We start from the raw sequence: 15,128 nt of genomic DNA on the forward strand, positions 1-15,128 counted from the left end.
TAAGGCCCTATCTGGTATCTGTTTCTCCTTTCCACGCAATGGAGCAGACGACTCTGCTAACACTGATTTTAGTTTGATAGCGTCTGCCGGTTTCTTACCGGTGAGACGGGTGACTTCATGGTTGATTGCTGACACCACCTCTGGTAACCTCGCTACCCATTCGGTCGATCGTTTTCCAGGGGTGGTCATCTCCCTAGCATACTGATAGCCGAACAAGCGCTCAGCCAAAGTCCTATTAAATCTCTCAACTATAGCTTGGCTGCGATGGGCTCCGGCCGTGCCACGTCTGACCTTTGTATCGTGTTTGGCTAGCAGTTGTGAAACGGCACCCATGAACTCCCGTCCTGGATCAACTTGCAGCTCTGTTGGCCAAGTCAGCGGGCTGCGTTTGTATATGCGTTCTAATCCTTTGGCTACTTTGGCTGAATCTTTCGTGGTCAAGGGTTCGGCTTCCTTGTAACGACTGGCTACGTCCACTACGGTTAAGGCATACTTGTACCTCTTATCATGAGGTAGGAACAGTAGGTCTGCCTGGTGAATGCTATTAGGTATGTTAATTCCGAAACTCCTTCTAGGTACGTAGCGTGGCGCCGGCAAATAGATCTGCCACAGGGCTTGTTTTTCAAGCCACGCTTTGGCTTTCTCTGGTGATACTCGCGCCATTTTAGCTAGCTTATCTACTGCGCTAGCTCCTTTCCAATATCCACGCGGGCTGTAATAAATAGCCTCAAATTTTTTCATGTCCATACGCGTATGTGTTTATACCATCAATAGCTATCCAACGTTTCGTGTCCATAGGCGATAGGGACGTCTTGTTTATAGTCAGTCCGTATATCTTATGTCCATCACTTCTAAGCGTGTTCATCTTATGCCTAAAGGTACGGGTCTTGAACAGAGCCTCCTTGAATCTGGCGTGTTTGATGTGTTGTTTCACCACATACTTCTTAACCCCCTTAGCCTTCCGGATCTCACTATTGTCGGCTTTCAATATGGAGTACATCTTAGGTCTCAAACCTATGTACTCAGCTATTGGCGTGCCAGCACACTCGTCCTTCATCTTACCTAGGACCTTTTTATTTACCGTGCTGTGCATGGTATGGGTCTTAGGATAGTCGCTGGTGTCGTATAAATCGATGTGTTTTTTCATATCCTCGTATACATCCTCGGTTCGAATCTCCATCAGCAGGGAATCCGTGTCAGTGTACAGCACTTCGCACCTGTCGCCGTACTGTTTCTTAAGCTCGTTGTAGTAAAAGTCGTACATCAGGTGTTTGGATAAATCGAGGATACTCATCCCAACGTAAACAGGTCGGTTGAATTTTATGTGGCTTTTCTTCATGTGTATGGCAACTAGGTCGTCTGTGAATATTTTATTACGGTTGAATGCCGGACTGGCTATCAATTTCCTGAGCTTGTCTTCCTCATTAGATCTAACCAGTTTCACGGTTACGCGTTTCCTCAGGTTTTCCATAGTCTTACCAAACACCGAGTTGTTCATGAGCTTGTAGAGATTTTTCTCAAAATCACTGGTGGCTTTTTTTCGTAGGTCTGTGTTCATTCTGATGTAGGGCTCCATCCATGGGCTCTGGTCGAACATGAGCACCCTGTGTATTTTGGTCAGCCTCATACCCAATGACAGGTACAGCTGTAGGTTGCGATAGTGAACTATGTACTTGGTCTTATTCATTAAGTTAGGCACGAGTTTCTCAACGTCCGCCACACGACCACCTGACAAGTTATGTTGGTACTCAGACATCCAGTCTGTGTTAACCTTCATACGTTCGGGTGCAAGGGGATAGCTGTTGTGCGATGCGTGTAATGCCTTGGGATACTCTAAGTCAACTTCGAGGATATACCCTTTGTTCGAATCTGGTGCAATGCTCATAACATCAACGTTTGGTACCCATTCGAATCCTCCTGTAGGTAGATACTGACTCATAGCCCAGCCGTACAGGTTATTTGCGTCGAGGTAGAGAATGTGATTGGTTGGTTTGTTAGGATCGTAACCTTTCACGTATTGATTATTTGCTTTAGCGTATCGTTTGGATGCCATGGAAATCCCACCTCGCAAGCCTTTCTCAATGAATAGGTGCATGTCGTAATCTGTGAGCAATTCCAAATTAACTCCGGTCTTTCTAAGCAAGGCGTCCCACGACAGACCTGGGCTGGTGTAATACCATGCGGGGTCGAGTTTATACTGCTTTAAACATGTTTGCCGAAACGTCTCGAACACGTCGGCTAACAGCAGTACATCTGTCCTCAAGTACAGGTCGTGATAATCGCCAAGGTTCTTACAACCAAGTTTATTCCATACGTTAATCGCGTGCGAGTAATCGTCTCGTGAGACGGACGCCTCATTCAGCTTGCTATAAAAGCAGTCGATAGTAGGTAGTCTGGTCTCTGTGAACTTAGCCCAGCTATCCATGTACTCATATGGGTATACGCCCTTCCTCATGAGCAGGTGTCTAGTCTCGGCGTCTGTGTATCGATCGGTGATAGGGAAGGTATTGTTAGCCTTGACCAGACTGTCGAGTGACGACAGGAGGAATTGAAACGAGTCAATGAACCTAAGTCCGTTTAAGCTGAAGGAGATGTATCTCTCCATGTTGTTTGGGATGCACGATATATTACCATCGATTTTCGCGATGGCCTGCATGATCAAGTGAGAGTCGTATCCTCTCAAGTTGTGAAAGACAACGGGGATGTTTATTGTCTTAGGATTGATTTTAAGCTTGAGGTTGCACGCGTTGTGAGCGGCGCCTCTATACTTACCAGTTATGTGGCAGTGATCTCTCACCGAATCATCGTTAAGTGGCGAGTCGCACACGTGACAGTTAGTGCTACTGGCGTGAGATAGCTTGTCGGCTCTGGTCATACGCATTGGAGCGATTTTATACAATGCATTCCTAATAATTTTTTCTTCCTCCTGCAAGCACTTTAGAAACCTTTCAGCCGCGTCAGGACCCCTATACACTACCGGAGCTTTCGTTTCCCCGTCACAACGGACGACAATGTATCCAAACGAACAGGCTTTATGCTCTTGTGTTTTGTGTGTGAAACTCCCACTAGTGGATGATTCCCCAACCACTAAGGCTTCGAAGTCGGCGTATATTATATAAGGCACAGACATTTGGTTCTTGTGATTGTCGAATTTTAGGATATTTTCACCTTCCTTAGGCATGTCGACTCGTATGGCCGTCTGCCCAACACCTTGGCAATCCTCCAGGTGGGATTCTAATAAATCGGCCCGACTGAAACAGTGTAGGCATCGTACACAAAAGTGTTTTTCCCCAACGTGTTTCGACTGGTCGTGCAACAACCGGCTGAGATGTTTTATCCACGTGTAGTGATACGTTTCACCTTTTTGAATCATGAATAAATTAATAACTTGACAATCCTTCACCGGGCTGACCCTGTGTATTATTGTTGTATTACCTTCGTGCCCAAAGACATTTATAGCCAGATTATTCTGTTTTTCTACTTTAGTGATCTGGGATATTGGGGTGGGTTCATCTATACCATCCCAGTTGAGCCCATCATCCTGTGGATAATTAGAAGGTCTGTTCGGATTAGTGGCAGCTGGAAATAAGGCTGACCTGATAGATAACCTCAGGCAATCGTTTCCTCTATTCTTAACGTTTACTATGGCTTGTTTGTTCTTATAGTAGGGAGGCAAGGCTAGGTATGACCCACCTCTGAACGGCATGTATTTAGCTATATCTAGATAGACATTATCGATTTTATCTACAGCCCACCCGGACCCTAAGTGTGTGTAGCGTTCTAGGTATTCTCGTATCTGCTGAAAACTTGTATCGATTGATGCGTCAATGGTCTCTGCATGTGTGACGACCTCTTGTTTACCTCGGAAGTAAGGCTGAACATACTCAGTGGTACTCCCAACCTGCTTATCGAGCGACATTTTCACTGTGATCTGAAACTTGATACTTCCTAGATTATTTAGTTCCTGGTTGACCTTATCAGCTATCAGAGGCTTAATATCTGTAATGTCTATGTTTCTATCGACGTGCATGCGCCAACTTCCCAAATAGTTGCCTACAGCGTGCTTAGTGCGCACGAACTGTAGGTCAATAGCTCTATTCTGTCGTAATAATTCTAAAAGCTGTGGTTTTCTCATACGAGAATACCCGCCTAAACCCAAATCGTGTGCCTCCGCTTTCAGTTGTTTTACAGTTGGACGTGCTACTGGGGCATGTGATAACAATGTGGTTAACCCGGCTTTCCCCAGTTTTGAATAACCCGTGTATCCAAGCTGTTTCGCTTGAGCTTTTAACTGTTTTACCGTAGGAGGGACTTCTAAACCTAGTAATCTCAACAATGCTGGCTTCCGCATTCTAGAATACCCGATAACACCTCTCTGCTTTGCGGCCCGCTTGAGCTCGCGCACAGTAGCCATAGTGTTTACACCTAAGAGAATCAATGTCTAATTGGTCGGCAGTAACTCTTAAAAAATATTTTCTGGTGGCCGGGTACAATTCTAGACATTCTGTCAAATCGCCCCACGTACCTGGTAAAATATATAGTGTGGCTGTTTCAATCCAGTACTCGCCTTGGGTATAGTATTCCTTGTATTCACTTATACTCGAAAAACGTTCTATATGGTATTGAGACGCGATATCCCGCTCCCATTCGAAGGGGCGAGTATACTTAACACCCTCTTTAATCCATACCACGTCCACTATTATCTTAAATCTGAAGCTGCCCCATAAGGTCAGTTCATATTTGAATATGTTTTCCACAGACATAGCTATACATAGGTGTGTATAATCTCTAATTGGAGTCTATCTTGAGCAGCCGCCTACGTTCTTTTATGTAGCCTTTTTTATTCTCGTATATGAGTTGATGTCTGACTACGTTCGCTCCGTGAGCTTTACATAAACAGTAGTGCCCTTTAACCCCGATACCACACACAGAACACGTGTAGTTAGGACTTCCCATATGGAAACAACAGAACCCCTGATTCCTGCATTTCCTACCACAGGCCTCGGTCTTCCCCATAAGTATATATTCGCATCGGTATGGAGCGGGTCTCATGTTTACTTATATAGGTATTTTAGTTTAATTGCTTAGCAACCAACGCAGTAGCTGCTATACCCAACACTATGAAGCCCAGTTCACGATTCATTTGTCCCTTGGATGGTGTGTAGTACTGAGCGAGTGTGGGTTCATTGAGCGCTTCCAATCGTTTACCAGTTAGTAGGTAGTATTCTTTCATTGCTTCATCAACATCGTTGAATGTTTGAACGGCATGGTTTTCACGCTGGAGTTGTTCGTTAATGAAATCGAGCCTCTGGAGGCGTTTTTTAGCGTACTCGGCCTGTGCTCTTTGTAATTTCTCAGTAGCGAGATCGTGTCGCTTCCTTTCTTCCTGTATTTCAGCCGCGTGATCATCTCGTAGTTTCGAGAAGAGGAAATTACTCCCGGAAAATGCCAGGGCATTCACTAACGCCCCACCAACCATCATAGCTATCGTGGCCATCCCTATATTTATTTCATTATATTATCAGGTATTATTCCTTGTTTTACTAGGATGTCTTTTGTGGCCATCGCCATACCAAGGTTCATTATGAGCATACCCATATCCTGCAGGTTGAAATCTAGCTTGATAGTTGGTTGTTTAAGCACCATTTTAGTCAACCGAGCGTACCCTACGGCTAGACTGGCTACCACTGTGGCGTGGTATGCGTCGTTGACGAACGTTTTCCCCTCAGACATTATGTATATAATATAAAATATTTTAAATTATAACATGATATGCGGGTCTACCATGGGGGATACCCCCATACCCCCACTGTTGGGGGTTACCTCACTGTTGGGTGGTGGCTCACTGTGGGAGGGTACCCCCACGTATAACCATGTTATAACCACGGCAGCAGTTACGCCTACAGCCAACAACAGTCGGGTTGGGTTAGTCACTTTATGTTGGTTACACCACCGTTTTTTACCGGCAGCTACTCTCTTAGGATTCTTCTGTCTGGTTACTGTTGGGGGTATCACCTCGGGACTCACTGGTTCCGTCACCTCGGGACTCACTGTTTCCTGTGCAGCATCCATCTATACTATTATTATTATTCTTTCTCTCAAATTGGCAATGTTTTGCTGTGATAATCGCCGCCGTCACTGGGGCCAACAACATGCCATATTTGTGGTACAGCCCGCAGCTGATAGAGCTCACGGCGTGTTCGATAAAAGGGTCTTTCTCGAGGTCCTCCCACAGGTAAAGTCGGCGCTCTGGTGGAATGGGAAGGAATTGTGATACAATACCGGTGTATATCTGGGTCATAGCCGATCCTATTGTCTTTGTCATTTCTGCTCCGAGCCGGGACTCGTATCTAGCGTACAGCTTATCGATTTCTTCGGCTGACATTTTGTGAATTTTATCCGGGGTGTAGTCTCCAAAGTAATGTTTGGCTTTGCCGCCAACAGCCAACGCCACCAGTTTCTCTCGCTTGTCATCAGTGGGGCCTGCGGGCGACAATTGTTCGAGCAATTCCTCACACTCCATCTTATAATATAACAAGTAAGATTTAGTTTTAACTATATAATACCCGATGCAGACAAAACACAGAGAAATGAAGGTTAAGTTGCACACGACAAATACTTCAAATATCATAGCTTTGCTTAGCTTTTGCTTAGCTTTGCTTAGCTTTTACTTAGCTTTGCTTAGCAAACTATATATGCTACTGGTTGGTCGGTCTTTAGTACGAGCTTAGCGTGTTTAGTTTCAGCGAGCTGTTTCTTTACCCGTTCCCGTTCTAATTTACTCATCACATCGTTCTCTCTCAAACACTCCTCGAACGAATCCCTGTCCTTGCAGTGAAATAAGGCCACCCATCGCGTCTGCTCCCTGAGGTCTTTCAACACCGAGTTGAACTTCTGCGTTAGCACCCAGACGCTGTGATTTGCATGACGGCCGGAGAAGGCCAGGTACGATAGCATGTCTCTTTTTTTTGTTATCTCGCGATTAGCGCTGCAGTCGTCCAGTATAAACAGCGTCGGTTCCCCTTTAAATTTCTCGTGAAGAGCTTTCAACCAGTCCTGCAGGCGTGTTCCAGGGTCGATTTTGTGTACGTCCGGGTCCGTCATCACCCAAGGTCGCGCGTACGTTTTATTCATGCCCAGAGTAGGGCACATGATAACGATGTTATCGAACACATCCTTGTAGTAACCCTCCAACATATCCAACACGAAAACGGTCTTCCCACAGCCAGTCTGCCCGCATATGATAGCGCAGTGTGGGTCAGTGGGTAACCCCAGGGGGTCTCCCCCACTAGTAGATGGCTTGCACAAATCTCCCATTGTCTATATTAAGTTGCGCGTCCATAATTACGTACAGATATAATTTCAACTTACCAGCGGTTTGGGCCTTCTTATTAATCTGGATGGTTATCCCTTCGCTGCCGTTATCTATACGACGCCCGCTACCGTGCAGTTTATCATCATCCGTGGATCGCATGTCCAACCATAGGGCGTACTTGGTGGTCAGGTATTCACCGATCTGCACGGAGCCGAGGTCCAGGTCCTTTGTTATGTAATCCCCCACTGGTAGCTTTTTTATCTCATCCCACTGCTGGTGTGGCCTCATACCATGACTGAACAGCTGGTTGGGCACGCCCTCGATGGTAACTTCCACCTTTTCAATCTCGGGGTTGAAAAACTTCTCGCTGTCCCTCCGGAATGGATCGTAATCCTCCACGGGGACGACCAAGATACCTTTCATCGATCTCGCCGGCACATTCAGGTTGATATTCCACACAGTGTCGCTCTTGTCTCGCACGACTGATCTATGCCTCAGTACGCGATCGTACAGGATGGCCATCTTCCCAGAGTACTGACTTCGAACCTGCCTGGCCAGCTCCGGGCTAGTGACCATGTCGAACTCCAGAGAGATGTTGTCTATGGCATAACTGGCCTCATCACCGTTCGGCGTACGCACTACTTTGCTATAGTCGTTAAACGTGAGCTCGTATTCGAGCCTATCACCCAGCGCGGCCTGGTAAAACGGCGCGTGTCCCGTGAGCAACTCGAAGTCGAGCGGCACGCAGAATCGATTCCCGTATGCTAGAGCGATGGCCTTTTCACCGTCCGATAGCTTGTCTTGCTGGTCTGTCGTGAAGACGTATCCTATGCGCGCCCGGGTTGATTTGCTGATACCCTGGTACACATCATTGACTCGTTCTCTCTCGCTTTTCCAGAGATCCTTGTAGCAGTGAAACACGTCGCTGTCGTCGATGCTCAGTACCTCGTTACCGCTGATCTTGACGGTCGTTTTCTTGATGATAGCTCGACCCACGTTCCGCACTAGCTCGCGTTTGTCGTTGTCGGAGGTCAACGTGATATTGAACGCCAGTCGAACAGTGCCTGGTACAATGAGGTCATTCTCACCAAGGTTTGGAAATCTAACCAGCAGAGTTTGGTTCTGGTCTATCTTGCTGGGATTGTTGGTGATGGTCACCGACTGTCGCACGGCTCTGGCACCTAATGGCTCTCTCAATTTTCTGAAAGGATCTAATTTTCTACCGTACATTGTTATATATAAATAAAATATATTTAAATACTAATGGATGAAGACATAGATATGACGGAGATGCCGGGCGCTAGTGCCCAGGCATTCGATGATGAGCAGGAGACCTCATTTACTAGTTCACCATTGAGCCAAGAACTCTTGGAAACAACGGTAAATGATTATTACAAAAGTTTAAAAAGCGATAAAAACTACGTTGAACCCCAGGGTATATACCATAAGAATTTTTTTGTTGATACAAAGGGTGTTCTACGTCTTAAGTCTGCCCCAGGGGTTGACCTCTTTAACAAGATCAATAAAAAACCACTGGCCTTGTCAACTCTAGCCAGCCGCAATGGTGGTGCTGAATTTATCCGTGAACATCTAAACATGCGTGATTACGGTGGTGCAATACCTAAGACCGTTAAAGAAGATCTGCAAGCTACCAGATCCCACCTCACCACTATAGATGAAATGACGCCAGAGCGTGCTACAGAAGCCTCGGACAGCATAGAAAAACTGTTGAGCACCTACTGGGACAAACCGTTACCGGGATTTGACTTTCCGGTAAGGGAACTGCGCGGCTTAGATGAAGCCGTGAAACGCGTGCGTGGAGAACTCGTGAACAACATGGGGAAACTGAACGAAATCGACGAGCACATCGCTAGGGAAAAAACCAAACTCACCGAAACTGACGACGATGATATGAAGCGTCGCATCAATGAACGAATACGTGATTTAGAAGACGAGAGACGTACACGATTGGAAGCCGCTTCCTCGAATCGTGAACATCTTCGATCCCAGATCAGTCGTATTCGGGAAACAATCGATAGAATACTGAACGAAGATACAACTTTAGCCAACAGGATTCGGATATTGTTCCGGGAGCAAGGGATCACCATCGCCAGCATTCTAACTGCATTGGGTTTCATCATATCAACCCTGGTGGTGTCACTGGTGGGGGGTGCCCCCACACCCCCAAGTGCCGGCGGTGGAACTCCCAGCGGTGGTGGTGGTGTTAAAGACTGGATTAAAAAACTCGGGGAAGGCCTAGCTAAACTGGCTGGTAAAGCCGCCGAAGCCCTTCCCGGCATCCTGGGTAGCATCGTCTCGTGGTTGTTGGGCGCTCTGTCTAAAACTGCCATGTGGCTCAGTCAAAACCTGTGGGCAGCCATCGTCGCCGTGGCGGGTCTGGTGTACGTAGCGGCTAAGAAATCTTTAACCAAATAAGTCCCAAAGTTACCCCACCAACCACTAGGGCTGTTTTATTATCAATATGCTGCTCATAGGATACCTGAATATGAGGGGCCACCTCCTGTGGTGTTGGTTGAACTTTAGGCTCCGGAGGTGGCTCCACTATACCCGTTTCACGTGGTGGGATGTGTGGGATATAGGGGGTGTTAATATCGGGGTTGATGCCCAACTTTTGGTCCGCCGTGGCTATGACTATTTTGTTGTTATAACCCACCACTTTTTTTATTCTCAGTTGCATATCACTCGGAGCCATGTACAACCCCACGCCGAACACGTAATTGACTTTCGATCTGGCGTATTCTAACACGTTTTGGTAGCGTTCGATAGCCCGCGGGAGATCAACTGGAGAATTTATAGCATCCTCAACGTTGGAAACGAACTGTTTCTGAGCGTCGTAAGCAGTTCCCTTACCGAGGATGTTGGAACGCGTCATCGACTGCGCACCCAACAGCGCCCACACGTACGTTCGAATCGAGTCGTTTAAGCGTATTGTACCAGCACGAGTGAATCCTTTCGACGTGTCCAGCATGAACATTTTCCACCCGTCTGCGGTTGACTGCTCCACTTTCTGGACTGTGAAAGCAACACCACCTTTAAAGTTCATACGATCATCCCTCCATTCATTACTCGACAAAGCAAAGTCCGGGCGTAGTTTACCTTGTTTCAGTATAAGATCACTGAGTTCTTTCACTGATCGCACGCCATCAGAAGGAATACCCAACCCGTGGTTCGGGCCCGGCAAACGCCAATCCGTCTTCGGGTTTATTTCGAATTCATTACAAATACGTTCATAGGCCCGTCTATCGTATGGGTTGTTTGTTGCGTCCCACGCTTTGTCCTGTGGGAGGGGGGCACTGATCTCTTTAAGGATACGTCTGACCTGGTAGTACACGTGGAATTTGAACACAGACTGACTCAGCGGTCCACGCCGAGTGTCGGTCAATGCCACACCACACCCCGTTGTAGCGCACCACACAGCAAAGTTGAATTGATTCTGCCAGAACTGCATAGGGTTGTTGAACCACGCGTGGACTGCCTCAATGTTAGTCACCATAAGCTTATACTTATCGAACACATCTAAAAGCTGGGCATTGAAATACAACTCAGGAGCAACCACGATCTTCATGGGGGAGAAATCTACATCCAGTTTAGGGTAAAACACACCAGGGGAATACATTTTAAAACTATTATATAAATAAATATATATGTAATATGTACATAACACTTCCAGGAATAACTAGCGGTGAGGCCGTTCAGCTGACGCACGCGATCGATAACACGTCAGGTCAACTCGAAGTCGCACTCTGCGATATCACCTACCTACCACAATGGACTAACATTAATATCAGCAACAATAAGCTGTTCGTCAGTGGAACTCGCAGTCAAATAACTGACGGCTACTACAGCGTGTGCTCTCTAAACGACGAGGTCTTCAAACCCCTGGGAGCCGAACTCAAAATGAACGACTCAAACGGCACAGTAGTGTTAATCAACAACGGAAGAACCTCATTGAGGCTAGGCCGACCATTAGCGAGGATACTCGGTATGTCTCCTGACGAGATAAAACCAACAACAACCGTCACAGGCACGAAGTTACCCGACCTAGTACCGTACCGAGAGCTGTACATTCATCTAGGTCAGGTGAGCACAACGTATAACATTCAAGGAGGCCACCCTTCCACTATACTGAGAGCAGTGCCGGTGAAAACTGAGAAATTCAACGACGGTAGAACCGAGTCGTTTTCACCACGGCAGTATAAGAGATTAACCCAGGGCAACATACCTGAGCTGACAATATCGGTGTTAGATATAAATCATAATCCTGTAAATATAGGATACCTCAGCTTAACACTTCATGTAACATGACCAGCGCACAAGGACCCGGAGTGAAAAAATGTGTCAATATCGGGATCTCCGACCTCGGAGACACACGCGGTTTCGACGCTCCCGGAGTAGATGGTAAATCGTACGCCTTGCAACTGAAAAACAACATTTACAAACGCGTTGAAATCCCCTCCGGTGGAGCCCTAAGTGATATGATAGATACCACAGGAGCAACAGCCAACACTAAGTACGCCCTCGTCAACACCGGTGATGACAACTGGAGAATATACCCATCATTCGGAGGTAAACTGTTCGACTTAGACGATGTTGAGAGCACTACCGTCGTCAAAAACAAACCATATATGCTCGTCTTCACCGAAGATGACAAGTGGGTGTTGTTACCCGATAACAAATGGTTTCTCAATATTAGACTCGTCTCCCCTTACGTGTTCACGGATAACAAAGACAACCACCTAAACAAAGTCGTGAATAATGGAACCCTGCTCGTGGCTTACGTCCCAACTCAGAGACGTAGCATAGTCGTCAGCCCAGTCAACACTATAGCAGCCCACATGCTATCGAGTAAACCGGCCATGCAAAACGTGAAATTGCAGTTGGTGTCTGAATTCGAAGGCGTGGTTAAGATACTAGAGAGTCTACCGGCAAACTCAACACTGTTCATCAAAGTCTACCTAGGGGAACCATCGGGGAATGATGTCGAGATCGTGAAGGGGATCAAACTCGGGTGGGGGAAACGACACCAGTTTCAAGTTTGCAACGTTTACGTGCGGGTGGGTGTCGACTCCAAGACCAGTCTGCAGGGGGTCAACGTGATCGTAGAAAACAAGATATCACTAATCAATATCTTCCTGCCTGACAACATACACTTCATGGGTATAAAGTTAACCCCTGAATTATTATCAGAAAACCAGTTGGAAATTATATCATAATAGTATAATAATGACCAGTCATCATCCCAACACTACGCTTAACGACCTGGGAGATACGGAGGGATTCGATCAGCCTGGTGAGGAAGATGAATTATACATCCTACACTTCAAAGACAACGTGTACAGACTGGTGTCATTACCAGATTTAAAAGAGCCCAAATGGCTGATCAACTTAACACTCGCCTCACCTTATATCACAACAAAAGAGAGGTGGAAGTTTATCTCTAAGATTAGGAATAACGGTATCTGGCCCGGGGATTTCATTACGGGGAATGAAGCAACAGCCACGGTATATTTTTATGAAGGAAAAATTGGATTAATTTCTGGAATAGAAAGTAAATTAACATTTAGTAGTAGTTATTTACACGAAAGGCAGCTTGAGATATACTCCCCCTACACAATCATCATAGAAGTCATGTTTACGTATTTTGACCAGGAAAACTCCTCGAAAGGACGTCAATTTTTACCCGGGGTGTCAATACACTGGTTTACCGAACACTTAGATCAATATTGCCGTATTATTATACAACGGGATACCCCCACGGGTTCTATAAAACGTTTAATAAGCCTCCCTGGGGTTTTTATTACAACAGAAAAGTCTATTAGCCTCTCACCTATTATCATTAGTTATGATCTACTCCTTATAGGCTTCAAATACATTGATAGACTATTAACTGAAACCCAATTAAAATATTTTTCAAAATATATATTATAGGATGGGTCTGTACCCAGTCGTAGAGGAAGTAGCGAAGACGTTGGAAACCGTAGATGGGTTCCGCTTGAGGCAGTTATGTGATGTGAAACGTCAACTAGAACAAGACCGTGACACGCGAAAAGCATTATGTAAAAAGTACAATAGAGCTTTCAATATCGTGGATGGGGCTGACACTACCCTTATGGCAACCAGCATGGGACTAGGGGCGGCAGGCGTTGGGTTGTTAACCACCATCGTGGCTGCACCTATAGTGCTAGGTATTGAAATAACGGCTGGGGTGACAGGGTTGGTAGGGGTGGCGCTTAAGTTGGTATCACGCAGACTGCATCGTAAGGCATTGAAACACGACGAGATCAGGGTTCTAGCCGAAGCAAAGCTGAACACAGTGAGTGAGCGTATTTCCACGGCACTCTCTGACAGTAAAATCTCAGAAGAGGAGTTTCGTTCAATCCTATCTGAACTCAAAAAATATAACGAAATGAAACAAGATATTCGATCCAAGTCTCGTAAGTCTGCTATCAGCGAGGACGAGAAAAAAAAGTACATAGCACAGGGAATACAAAAAGCCCAGCAAGCCTTTATTATGAACACCAAAGAGATCGTAGGCGGTTCACGTTAAACTGTTTCATCGATATAAACATAACATAGCCGTAAGCGAGCCACCGATCCTATATGGTCAGTCAAAACTTACAACATAGATAAAGTGGATATGAAAGCCGACGAACCTAACTTATACTACTTGAGGGATGGGCCGGGTAGGGGGTTTGTAAGAGAAGAATTATTGATCGTACCGTACGGCACAGTGTTACCGCCTGCCAAGTCACGGTAAACGTGATGGCGTGGCTTTGTAGTAGGGGTAATAATAGCAAGAGCTAATGGTCCCACCAAAGCCTCATTTAGTAAATGAGGCTTTTTAGAGGGGTTTTTGAAAAGTGTTTTCGGACTATCATTCCCTATACTACTGGAAGACATCAGAAAAACTAACAGGTAACATAAAAAAGCCTGCAAATCATGTTCCTTGCATATTCAAACCAACCAAGAAACATATCATCCATATTGTAACATCAGCATGACAAAAGAGTACAGAGTGAGAGAGAATGAAGGAGTTTGGAGTACGAACACAAATACATTCTGTACGCCTGAACCCCAACCCTGTTGCAGTCTCTACCTTCTGAATCCATGTTGTAGCTATTGATGCTGTCCCTGTCAGTGTGCATACTCAAGTAGCCCTGTTGAGAAACCCCAAGCTTCTTCCCCACAAATGGATCTTTATTTCCCCTCAGAGCAAAGGTGAGATTCAGACTCAGCTCATAGCCGTCTTCTTGGATAGCACTTGTGATCAGCTGAAACAATACAGCATAGCTGTGAGCAGTGTCTTATCAGGCAGGTGAAAAATTACTGAAATCACCGAAAGTTTCAAAGCCTTTGTCCTAAAACTAATTATAATCCTTTCAATGAATACAAGTTCATGAGACGTAAGTAAAGAGTACCTTGCCCATCTTAGGTTCTCCAATAAGAGCACGGAACTCCGCATCATTCTGGGCATGAGCTTTCAGGTGCATGCAGATGTGCTCAATCTGACGACGCCAATAACCTGAAACACACACAGCAACAAGTTACAAGTTATATACATGGTTACAAGAGATGCAGAATTTGAAGCTGAAAATATAATCATTATTATATTCCACTGAGAACTCTAGCAAGAGCTAACATTACACGTCACCAAAACAAAAATACAACCGAAGATGTTTCCAGTGCAAGGTGTCATTCAAGGCCAAACAATGCTTCAGCTTAACATCACTAGACTTAGCCAAGTCACATTTTGACAGTTGGTCCGTAGACGTGAACCCTGGAATCTATGACT

At 45.7% G+C, this 15,128-nt stretch overlaps 1 protein-coding gene across 3 annotated transcripts in view; it reads right to left on the reverse strand.

Moving 5' to 3' along the window:
• Nucleotides 1–15,128, reverse strand: part of LOC137295362 (double zinc ribbon and ankyrin repeat-containing protein 1-like) — a 50,083-nt gene that overhangs the window by 4,943 nt on the left and 30,012 nt on the right. For all 3 annotated transcript variants that reach the window (XM_067826675.1, XM_067826676.1, XM_067826677.1), the window contains exons 14-15: nt 14,755–14,858; nt 14,433–14,607 (exon numbers count right to left, since the gene is read on the reverse strand). In XM_067826675.1, coding sequence (XP_067682776.1) covers nt 14,433–14,607; nt 14,755–14,858 — 279 coding nt within the window. The remainder of the gene's footprint in view (nt 1–14,432; nt 14,608–14,754; nt 14,859–15,128) is intronic.

This window comes from Haliotis asinina, chromosome 8, assembly GCF_037392515.1.
Source record: "Haliotis asinina isolate JCU_RB_2024 chromosome 8, JCU_Hal_asi_v2, whole genome shotgun sequence".
In the NCBI taxonomy this organism is placed as follows: Eukaryota; Metazoa; Mollusca; class Gastropoda; order Lepetellida; family Haliotidae; genus Haliotis; species Haliotis asinina.